We start from the raw sequence: 12,220 nt of genomic DNA, 5'->3' as shown, positions 1-12,220 counted from the left end.
ATTGTTCTTAAGCATCAAGATACGCAGTGGCAGCTGTGCAGATAGATCTCCTCCAATTCTGTCATCATTTTGGCATGGTGGACTTGTTAATCAGTCACTAGTGAAACATAAAAGCTCGGCTTGCTCATCATTGTAGCCTTGGCAGAGTTCTCCTGGTGAAATAAGAGCCATCTGGGGTGCCCGGTGGTGCATGGTACTAACATTACACTGTACCTCTGTAAATCTTACCATTCTGCATTGTTTAACAACAACAACAACAAAAAAAGGCCTTAAACTGAAGTTAATTTAACACCACAACACACTGCCTCACAGCTTTGACATTCTGAAGGCAGCAGTTGTACTGCTGTGTTTGCACAGCTCGCCATGCAGCATCTGTCTCCTCTCTCTGATCTCTCACAGCAGTGGGTGAGAATGCCAACCTTCTGCAGCCTGAGGGAAGGGGCTTTACCATTCTGCTTCTCGTTCATCTCTGATGACTTACAGTCAGAAAATTGATGCATAAAAGAGCAAATGTAACAACTGTGTGAAAGAAGCATTTGAATTTTCAGATTTTTATGTAATCTTTGTACTCTTAGGAGCCAGAATAATTCGTAACGCTGCAGAACAAATGGACGGAGTTTGCAAATGAATGAACATATTGCTTTAAAATGATATTGCTTTATGTTGTTACATGCTATGAAAACTACTTTCTCTGTTTGCAGCCTCCTAGGTATTTCAAATGGTACTGACAAGTTGGATGAACAGTTTGGGAAAGAAAGGATGCAGTGGGTCATAAAGTTGTATGCACAGTTTTACATGTAGGATGTAGGTCTTAGAGCAGCTTGGAGATGGAGAATGACTAGAGATGAAATGGAGGGCTATGTGGAAAATAAAAGTCAATATAGGTATAGAATAAGCAATTGTTTAAGGTTTTGGGGAGCAGTGTTCAGTCTTGGGTACCTCTCCTAAAAAATACATGGAGAGAAAAATACAGAGCAGCCCAATTCAAGAGAGTAAAACAGGAACAAACACAGTGAATTACTTCTGAAGTGTAAAAGTGGCTGAGCACAGAGCGCCAAGGTTGAAGTGTGGAGGGCATAAATAGGTCTTCAAACACATTCATGGTAGCTATCAAGATGAAGGGAGTAGATAGTTTGCTATATCCTCACTGCAGATGGGAAAAGAAATAATGGCTTTACACTGCAGCTGGAAATGCTCTGCTCAGAAGCTAAAATAAACTCCTGTAGCTGATGGTAGCTGAGCACCAGAAATCCCCCTTGCTGTGAGGTGTTATTAAAAGAAAGTTAGACACATTTCTGCTTGTTGTAATATGGAAATGCTTCAGTTGGCCCTTCTTTAGATGGCCTCTTCTTGCCTTTTCTGCAAGTCTGTTTTCACATGCAAAAGACTGGGTTGAGCTGAAGGTATTGTCCTGGATAATGTGACAGCTGCATGTGTGTTAGTAATGAGGGTGCAAAGATTCTAGCTGATTAGGCTCCTTGAGTACCAATCAGTGTAATCCCAGTGACATAAACTCTTACCTTAGTATGAGTCCTCCTTATTTACTGCAAGGTGGCAGTAGCCCTTTAACCAGTGACATATCATTGGATTTCATTATGCTGTGCCTGATTGATTTGCTTCCTCATCTCAGCCTTGGCTACAGCTGACTGAAGTCAGCAGTCACCCTCCCCATACACACCATTACACTTTATAAGAAGCAACCAAACAGCAGACAGATACAGAAAAGGGGAGGGAGAAGGAAAGAAAAAAGGATGTGATGAGGAATTAATGCCATTTTTCTTCAGGTGCATCTTTGCCACGTGTCATTTGCAGACAAGAGTATGCGCTACTGAAGAAGACCTTTCTGGGCTGCTCACAGGAAACTGAGGTAAAGGAGCATGGATCTTATTTTTGTGATAGATATCTTAAAGAGTTATTTTAAGGGTATTAGCTCTGACTCACGTTGCTAATTCTGCCTGGTTAAAAACAAAAGGTAATATCTGCATGGAGTTTTTTCTCCCAGAAGGATGGATCATTTGAGATTAATGTCTAAAGATCTGAATGTATATTATTCTATTGCCAAAAGTACTGGTGCTGTGAAAGATGAGGATAGAAATACCATGCAGCTGCAGCAGACAGATGCAGATCTGAGGCTCCTTGCTAAATGTTGACCAAGTCACTCTTTTGTGGATCATAGCCTAGTAAATAGCCACAAGGAAGATGGTGTGGTCACCTCAAACTAATGATGCTTTTTTTCTTCATTTTAATATGCCCAATTATGTAAGATGAAAATTTAGACAGTGTTGTACACATGAGGGACTTCTTTCAGCAGAGCTTGTTTAGCTCTTCTCCAAACCTTGGTGTATAAAGCAATAGTTAGAACAAATATGATGCAACCAGAGCTAGTAAAATCACAATGGAGCAGGAAAGAGGGAAATTAAAATTACAGCTGATAAGCACAGGAGAACTATGTGAAGATGTATTATGGCCTGTTATCTGTTAACAAAGAGTCACAACATTCACATGCTTATGTACTCTTCTGATATATACAACAATAGTTTTGAGAGCTTTGTCAGGGTGGATTTCAAGAGGCATGCCAGACCTCGCTGCTGACAGAGGTCAGGCTTCCCTCTAGTGGTTTGTTACCTTCTGCACAGTCCCATAGCTTGGGCCTTTTAGGTTTCATAGCTCTCCTCAGTTTATGACAGATGTGTGTGGGTGCAGTTGTTTCCCATTCAGAGCTGCCTGTGGCTCAGCAGGATGTGCCTGGTGACACCTGGCTGCAGTTGGCCTCCCTTGCTCTGGGACATATGGGGACATGTGTGCTCACTGTGGTCCAAAATGGTCTTCTTTTAGAAGATAATTCTATGTGTATAAAAAGTGATTCTGTTTGCTCACTGAAAGCAAAAATAGCTCCTGATGGGCTGTCATATGCAAAGAGAGACCTAAAGCACAGACCCCAGTAACCTGGGAAGGTCTCTGACAGCTTGCAGTCCATCACAGCAAGGGTGGCCTTCTCTTTAGCTTTGCAGTTTGGTGCCAAGATTCTGCATCTTCCCTTTCCTGAGCTCAGACGCTGTTCATTACACCCATGTTTGTGTAGACGGCATTGCAGCTGGGACTGGGCCAGCAGAGGACGTGCTGGAGTCGCACTTCCCACCAGCCTGAAATCACTAATATAGTATGACAGACAAACCCAAGAAAAACAAAGCAAGGTCAGGAAATCCCAGTTTGAGGACATTGAGTGGACCTTCTGGCCCATGCAGAACATCTCTGAATCAGGAGTTCAAGAAAATAAAGCCGTTTATGTGAAATAAGGCATCTGCTAATCAACCAGTGCCTTCTGTTCAGAAATATTAGTCACAGGGGTCTCCTGATTTCTCTAGTTTTGCAAACCTTACTCATCAGGAACTGAACTTACATAAACGTTTGTGTCCTTCCCCTCATCTAGACCGCAGCCTCTACCATTTCTCCCAGATGCGTGCTTACTTTCTGTTCCCCTTACATCCTTCATGCGCCGCTGCTACATTTTGTCACCAGCTAAGGGAAGAAAGCAGAAGGAGGCAGTTTTCTCTCTACACTAATGATGTGCTATTTACTTTTCACTGGAGTCCGAGAGTTGCATTGACAACATTTTCTCTCATATCAGTGTTATTACAAATAATAGAGGATGATTCACGGGGAGCTTTTCTTTGACTAATGTTTTAAAATGAACCTTGAAATGTTTTTTGTTTTCCTTTTTTTTTTTCTTCTTGTTGTGTGACAGCTTTGTGGTCAGCTGACATTGCTGAAGTAACTAACATATCTGTTGGTCTTGAACTGGTTGTTTATTGTGTGAAATAATTTGATAGCCTGAGCTTTGCTGCTCAGACACGGGCTGCTCTGGCACAAGGTGGAGAAGCAAAGGGGTGGATGAGAAAGCTGGAAGATTGGTTCCACTCCCATAATTGTGCATTGGTGCTATGTTGACTGTGGAACTCAGCATTTAACCAGGGCAGAGAGGATGACCTGGTCACTGGGTTTGGGACTTCTGCTGTGCTTGTTGTTGAGTATGGGCAGGTTGGAGGAGCAGACCTGGAATAACCATTGCACTGTCCTGGTGTCTGCTTAAGCAAAGGTTGATTAGCAGTCCTGTGAAACCATGCTGGCCCTGTGTCAGTGTCTCATGGAGACTGATGGCCTTTGCTGATGTTGGAAAGGTGGGTGAAGTTGCATCAGAAAGATCAGCAATGCTGCTTTTAGAGGAAAGCGCTGGATTTTCCTGACACCAAGGCTCCCTGCTGCCTATGTCAGCGCAGGTTATAAACATGTTCAACAGCAAGAGGGTAAATACAGGCCTGAGGACAAGCTCTAGCAGCTGCTGCCCTTACCTGTGAATTCACCTTTCTGATAAGAGAAAGTGTGTGGTTTTCACTTGCGTGCATTCCCCTCGAATTATATCTGCCCGTCAGCCCTGCTGCTTGCTCTCCACGATCTGCAGTGACTGCAGGGCAGCTGGTGGCTGACAGTGAGAAGTGCTGTGGAAAGGAACAGGCTTGCACAGCTCAACCCTTCACAAGCTCATGGCTTAAAAGAAAATGGCCACGTACTGTGGTTTTAACATCTGTCCTGACATAAACCCACTGTGATGATTCAGTTTGTCAGTGTGCTCATACCTCCCAGTAGTGGGGGTTTAGGTTCACAGGCAGCCAGTCTTATAGGAAGATCTGACTGTGGTGTTCATTTTCTTAATAAACACGAGGTGGCCACATCTTGGTTTTAGATTATGGTTAGTTCTCTGAAAAGGAAAGAAAAAGAACGTGAGAGACAGTGCTAAAGACAGATAGGAGTTGGGTACTGCTTGCAGAACTCATTTTCTTGCATTTGTTGTGTCTGCTGTTTTGTTTGTTTATTTTGCTTCCTATCAGCTCCCCAGCACAATTTTAGGTGCGTGAGAAGAAGCTCTTGTGGCTTCTCCTTCGGTGTTACTGAGTGATGTACTATGTGAGAGCTGAAAATGGAAGGAACTTGGCCAAGCACAAGAGTGACAAATGTTATTTAGCATCTTTACTTTCACACAGCCCTGTCTGAGAGCAGAGCAGCAATTCCTCTTTCCATCAGTTTTGTAAAAAACAACAATCAACAAACAAAACCCAAAGTAACAGTTGAAGAGGGAAATGTTTCAAGGGGAGCTACAGTGAGATACAGCGAGGGTTGTGTGTCTATGAGGAAAAGGAAAGTGTTGAAATACACCACTGGAGAAAAGTCAGCCTTGTGTTTACTGACCCTGGGTCACCCTGTGCTGCTCTGCCAACCGCAAGTGTCATCTGCTCTTCCTAAAGGGAGGACACCCACCATCCATCCAACAGAGAAGTTACAGATGTGCTGGCAGGTGCTCTCCTCATGGCTGCACCGTGGGTCCCTGGGCTTTGCCTGCTGCTGGGGTTTGGGAACGAGGCCGCTGAGGTCACAGGTAGTGCCACTCAGATATGGTCATTGGCCAGAACCTGAAAGGGAACAGCCCTGAAGTGGTTCGAATTAAGGTCTTAATTCTTCTGTAATTACTCGGTTGCCATTGACAGAGGTAGAATGGCATTGAACATCAGCCGTGTTTATGTTGTTGACCGGAGTGGCAGTGAAATATCTGATTTACTGTAACAGTGTAGATTGTAGAGGAATGTCTTTTTTCCTGTCCCAAGATCACTGCTGGCCATTAGCAGCTCCTGTTGGTTCTGCCCTGCCCATGGTGGCTGCTGAGCAGCTGTCTGTTGCTGCCTCTGCTGTGAAGCTAGATGAGATTGTGCAGTTCCCTTCCTTCCATCACCCACTCAGAAGAAATGGCCAAGTAAGCCTTGGTAGCTCTGTCAATGTGGAGGAGCAGTGCAAACCATGTGGGTGTGCATACTGATGTCCTGCCAGTATGAAACACAATGTCTGTGTGCTGGAGACATGAAGTAGGTCATCTCTGATGGGGCCCTTAGAATGGCCCGCCAGTCCTTCAGTTCCTGCCTGGTGCAACGTGGAGATGTGGTGTTGCTAGATCCCATTTTTATGTGTTAACAAGTGGCTTTGAGCTGTAATACCCACAAGGCCAAAAGACCTACAAAGTTGTACTTGTGGTTTTCAGCCCAGTAACAGTTTTGCTTGAAATATCTGTGCCAAATTTCAACCCAACCTAAGATAAACTTTTATCTGGCTTGAAAACGGAGGGTCAGAAGGGCTACACTGGTAGGAAAAAATTGCCAGAGAGAAGTGACATGAGAGCTTTGAAGCTGATAAAGCTGCTGACAGAGCACTATATTTCAGGCAGATGGGGCTGCAGATGCTGCAGCCTGTTAGTGCCTTCACAGAGGGCAAGGAACACATGGTGTCTGATGCCATCCCTGGCCGATGTGTGAGCTGCCCATGTGGGACAGCTGCTCCCATTGCAGAGACTTGGTAATGGTTCTGAGCCCTCATTCAGAAACTGAGGCACATGGGAATGCTTCTGACTTGGGCTAGCAACTGTGAGCCACCCTGATTTTCACTTCCTCAGCAGTGCCCTCTTTCTGTCTTCGATGAAAGCGTCTCTGAACTGTGTCATAGTTTCTTGGTGAGAGCTTTCGCACTTTCCCCCCACACCTGACATTCAGTTGAACTCTCATTTTTCAGTCAGCTGCCCCGACTGTGCTTGGCAGCAGGGTTCAGTTAAAGTCTGACAGCAATGGAAAGCCCCAGGCAGGAAAACTGATGTGAGACATCATCAGAACTCAGTGCGTGACAGCATGAAAGCTGGAGGTCATTTTGGATGCTATCTCATGGTGTGCCTGTGTCCCAGCTTGTGCAGCTGCCTCGGGTGTGCTACAGCAGCTCTGCATATGCTGTCAGGTGATTTGGTTTTGGTAACCTGTCTGTTCAGTGCTTGTGTAGAGTGTGAGCTGGCTGCCTGCATACAGTAGCAGAATGATTTGGGTTGGAAGGAACCTTACAGCCCACTCATTTCCATCCCCCAGCCCCGGGCAGGTTGCCTTCCACCAGATCAGGCTGCCTGGGGCCCCATCTGACCAAAGCCTCCAGGGATGGGGCACAGCTTCTTTGGGCAGCCTGTGCCGGTGTCTCACCACTTTCTGAGCACAGAATTTCTTTCCTTCAGGCCATGGTGGTTGAATTGGTATCTTGTCAGCAAGTGGTCACATCCCCCTTGTCTTCTGGTGGTTACTGAGCTCACCAGAGGTGCTGGAAAATAGTAAATTGATGCTGCTTCCTCATTGCTTGATACATTCCTTAGCCCTTCTGTGCGTGAGAGCTTGGCCAGGCGGTTACAGGTTTGGAAGGAAACTCAAAAGCTCTAGGTGGAAAAGGTGAGCGAGCTGAACAGCACAATCCAGTATTCTGGCTGGGAAGATGGAGTGTGTTTCTCCATCACGCACTTGGTGCATGTGCCGTACATCTCAGCCCCAGCACAACCAAATCCCTGGCTGCCCACAACTCCCCCAGGACAGCCCCTCTCAATCAGCGCAGAACAGACATTTAGGGCCTGTTTCATAGGGAAAGCACCATCCCACACCAGCACAGCCTGGCCGTCCCATCCGCAGCCCCAACGAACACCTGAGGCCTTCCCACTGCGTGCACCTCATGCCTTGATGTGAGGTTCGTGTGGTTAGAAAGTTTGGCCATCTGGCCAAGTGTTTGTGGTGCGTATTTTGTGCAGGCAGCTGCTAGAGGAAGGGGTGTTACTTGGAGCGAGACGGCTGAGCAGAATCTGCTGAAAATACTTTGTAGTCAGCTTTGTGTCTCCCCCACCCATTTAAATAGCGGTTACCGGAGGAGCAGTATTTCTTTTTCCTGCTGCATCTAAAATAACTGTTTGGTTTGTGCAGTGCTTTCACCTTTGAGCAGCTCGCACCCGTGTCGGTGAGGCTGCATGCGCAGAGAAAACACTGGCAGTCTGCTATTCTTCCAAACCTGCTCCCTCAGCACACAAAGCCCACACAGAGGAATGAATCTTGGAGATCTGTTAGGTTTTATTTGGGAGCAGCCCATCAAACTAAACTCACAAAGGTATTCTGTGTGTATGTCGCTGCAGCGGTGCAGGAGACCCATCAGCACACAGGGCTAAGGGCCTCACTGCACGCTGGGCTGGGGCGGGAGGAGATACCCATCTGTGCACACAGCGCCTTGATGTTTGCTGAGAAAAGGAAGGAGCAGAAACAGGGAGAAACCAGCCTCCTTCAAAGGTGCACTTTGTCATCAGAGCCTCTTGTCGTGCCTCTCTTCAATGTGCTGTGAACAAAAGGCTGGATGTTGCTTGCAGATTTTCATGATGACCGAGCAGCTTTCCCTATCGCTGTCTGAATCTCTGGCAAGTGCAGTGAGAAGCCTGCAGCCCCCAGAGGCTGCCCAGCCTTTGCTCCCATCCTACCCAGGTGAACGGAGGGCTCTGCTGTGTGGCTGCCTGCAGCAGGGTCTCCTCCTGAGGGGTTTCTTCCTTTTCTTGAGCAGGAGGAGACAAGGCTGAGCTGGGTGTGGGGCTGGAAGGCAGCAGCAGGCCTCAGCCTACAGGCAGCTGGAAGCCCAGCCCAGGCTCAGGAGGAATGGGTGGAGGTGTGCAGCTGGTTTGCGCATCCCATCCCAGAGCACATGCTGCTATTTGAGCATCATTGCGGGGGGGCTGGTTAGTTGTTTTGCCTCCCTTGCTGTTTGTAAGTGCATCATGGGGTTCCTGCAGTGCTCTGCCTTTGAAGATCCCAGTCTCTGTTGCAGTCCGTGCTCCCTGCTCGTTGCTTAGGCTGCAGAGGCAATGAGCTGTCCCCATCAGGGACAGAGAGCAAAACGGGTCCCATCACCACTGGATCCTCCAATGTTTCCATTTAGCTCATTATGAGGCAGTGCTCTGTGCCAGTAATACAAATTTATTTATATTGAATACTTTGGAAGAATTTGTTACTACTTTCCTTAGATAATTATTTACACTACAGTGTTGAACTGACTCCATTTGCAGACTCCCACCCACCCCAGCTCTTTGGATAGTATTTTTAATGCAGCTTGACTCAGATGCATTAAACATGAAGCTTTTTCCCCTATACAAACAATTGCAGTTCCTTCTGACCCCATATTTCTATTGGTCACTGTTTTGTCACCATCATGTCATCTAAATGATGCTGTAAATGTGCCCAAAGCATCTGCTTCTGTGATTGGGTGTTTATTACTAAGAAAAGACATTTGTGACATAAAAGCAACCACCTTCCTTTTTTCTGCAATGAGATTTTTTCCTCTTTTTTGATATTTCAAATAATTCCTGTTTCTTTGTCACAGCTACAGCTACATCAAAACAGGACCAAGGTAGGGGAATGGACATAAAGGACTTTTCCCTCTGGTTGTACTTGCTGAGGTTTATGGGGAAACGATTCTATGATTCCATCTTACTCAAATTTGGAGAAGGCAAGGAATTGTCAGTGATGATCGAGATTGTTGCATCAGTATCTGGACTGCTGTGATTGAATGAGGGCTGATTTTCATGTCTGAATCTTTCCTGTCAGCAGAAAGTCCCTCCATTGTTCTCACACACAAAGAGAGCCCTCTACATTTGGCACTGATGTGTTATTCCTGGGAGCTGAACTTCAGCTGTTTCGCCTGAGTCAGATTTGGACCTCGCTAGTTTGGGAGACGCTTCCTGAAATTCCTTGTTTACAAAGTAGTAACAAATAGCATCCAGGCAGCAGTTCGTGTTGGCAAGGATGGAGGCAAGGTGAACAAAGTTGTTAATCTTCTGTATCGCAGGGCAGCTGGAACTGAAGGAGTCCATTAGAAAGCGAAGGAGATGCCCAACGTAAAGAGGCAAAAAGCACACGATGAACACAGCCATGTTTGCAGTCACGATGTAGACAGCCTTCCTGATGAACTTTTCCTCGTGGCAGTTTTCATTTTTCTTTCTCATGAGCTCTGCAATGACTTGTATGGAGCAGTAAATCATGACGACCAGCGGTATGAAGAACCCTCCGATAATAGCGCACAGCGTGATGACGGAGGGCTTGACAGAAGATTTCTCAAAGCACAATTTATCATGATCTCTGTTTTCTACCATTTTGATGAGGGAAATGGCACAGACGATGACTATCCAAAGAAATCCAGATGCAAAAGCTGCCTGCAGCGGTGACCGCAGTGCTTTGGCTTTCAAGGGATACTTGATAGCCACATACCGGTCAGCTGCTACAACAGTGATGATACCGATGCTCATTAAGCGGTTTATGAAATAGCCGCCTTCCAGAACCAGGCACCATCTGTCCACCTTCATCTGTTGGAACTGGGATAGTGTTTTAAAAGGTAAAGTAAAGAGCAGCAAGCAGTCGGCCACAGCCAGGTTGACCATGTATACTCTGGTTTCTGTCCACTTGCTGAGCTTGCAGCAGAACACCCATAGAGCCAACACGTTCAGCAAAATGCCCAGCAGCAATACTGGGATGTAAACACACAGCTGGACAAGCGGAAAGTTATCATCAGCTGTGATATTGCAGCTGCTCTGGTTCATTTTGGTGATATTAAGAGGCACAGTTCCTGGAAAAGCAGATGATATTTTTTAGAAGCTAGACTATGACTGAATCGGTGATTAATTCAGATAGTACTTCGTGGGCCTCTGGGATTTACCAGCAGCGAAAATGAGAATGAGAAGATGATGCTGCAGAGCAGAACTGTCTGCAGGGCACCTGGTGGGAAGAGATAGGATGGGACACGAATCTGGTCAGTTGCAGAGGGGCAAAAAGCAGCTCTCACTGCATCCCATGCAGGGTGAATGGCTTGCAGAGGGCAAAGCTGGAAAATGGTTGTGCTCCTGTTTTGGGCCAGACTCAGACCAGCCATAAACAAGAATCCTGCAGCTGGGAATTATGTGAACTGTTACAGCTCATTTGACAATGGGATGGAGATGCCTAAACTTGGGTCTCATCTCTCCCGTCATAGTGGTGCTCACAAGAAGCCAGCCAGCATCTTCTGTGCTCAGAATACTCTGGGAGACGTGCTGCAAAGAGACAGCTGTCCTTCTGTGCTGTCATCACTTACTTATTAGTGAAAAGAGCAATTATTCATCTATCTCTCATGATTTTAGCTGCCATTGAGTCCTACATTTAGTTATTTTGTAGCCCGCAGCAAGAATCAGAGATAGATCTGTGGGCTGCATGCTGTCTTTCAAGGATTGTGAAAGCTGGTCTTCATCTCTGAAGTAACAGAGCAATCTGCCAAAGTGCAAGAAAAAAAGGCATGGCAAGAGATGCGATCAGCAACCTTGTGAAATACAGCGGTGAGCTGAACACGATCTGGTGGGTGTTCTTTCACCCACAGGGCCATGCTGCTCCTTGCCTTCCTACTTTGGAAGAGTCAATGTAGGATTATATTCTGTTCTGCCCTGTAAGACATGGCCACAAAATTCCTGGGAGGTCTCAGATGTCTGTGGAGTTTCCCTGTGAGGGAAACATGGCTCTGTGTGTGCAGATTCTCTGGGCTCCAAAACATCCTGGCTAAGCCATCTCTAGGGCAATGCCGCAGCCTCTGCGGGAGCTGCAGCTCTCAACCAGCTTTGAAAACTGTGCTGCCAAGCAATCCTGCTGTGAGGGAACGTGCACTGTGGGTACCTGCAGCAGCTCTGTGTTTTGGACACGAGGAACATTTTGAGACCAAAAGAAATAAGGGAAATGGGTAAATTGTAATAGACGATGGGGAGATTTAGCAAAGGTGGAGGCTGCCCTTTAGCATCCACAGCATGTCTACTGTGGCTAGTATCAAAACGAGATTTGAAAACGCACAGGTTCCATCCCTCTCCCAGTTTATCCACCACCATTTGGGTGACCCACCATGGATGGAGAAAGGCGATGCCTTTCAGAGCTCCGGTAACCGTGCCAACAATTAACCGGGATGGATTACCTGCTCACTCACCGTCCTTGGAGAGGTCGAATGTTCCTCCAGCCTGGTTGTGGTGCAGCATGCAGTGTGCTGAGCCCTCCCAGCAGTGTTCTCAGCATATGACCAGTGAGGTGTTCTGCGATGACCACTTGCAGGTGGCTGTGGCAGCAACAATGCTGGTGGAGGAAGCATCCCCACCCCTCCTCAGTGCATTTCCCCGGGGCAGAGCTTCCTCTGCTGCTGCCGCTGCCATGGCTCACATCACCCCCTATTGACTGAGGAGCCCATGTAGTAGCCCTGTGGTAAGGTGGAACATTCATCTGCTGTGTGGTCCTGCAGATGTTCCTCTGATGATGGAATGACTTCAGGATTTTCCTTCAATGCACTTTCC

At 46.6% G+C, this 12,220-nt stretch overlaps 1 protein-coding gene and 1 long non-coding RNA gene across 2 annotated transcripts in view; one reads left to right on the top strand and one right to left on the bottom strand.

Annotated features, from left to right (window-relative positions):
- Nucleotides 1-12,220, top strand: part of LOC140256192 (uncharacterized) — a 49,362-nt gene that overhangs the window by 15,989 nt on the left and 21,153 nt on the right. Inside the window, exon 2 of the long non-coding RNA XR_011904654.1 lies at nt 1,785-1,867. This is a non-coding gene — a long non-coding RNA (uncharacterized lncRNA). The remainder of the gene's footprint in view (nt 1-1,784; nt 1,868-12,220) is intronic.
- On the bottom strand, nt 9,518-11,911 carry LOC140256191 (G-protein coupled receptor 35-like). Its single transcript, XM_072344511.1, has 2 exons — nt 11,863-11,911; nt 9,518-10,491 (listed from the first exon to the last, which is right to left on the bottom strand). Exons 1-2 carry the CDS (start codon nt 11,909-11,911, stop codon nt 9,518-9,520), a joined length of 1,023 nt encoding a protein of 340 aa, XP_072200612.1.

Source organism: Excalfactoria chinensis, chromosome 9 (genome assembly GCF_039878825.1).
Source record: "Excalfactoria chinensis isolate bCotChi1 chromosome 9, bCotChi1.hap2, whole genome shotgun sequence".
Classification (NCBI taxonomy): Eukaryota; Metazoa; Chordata; class Aves; order Galliformes; family Phasianidae; genus Excalfactoria; species Excalfactoria chinensis.
This window is presented reverse-complemented; position numbering and strand designations above follow the sequence as displayed.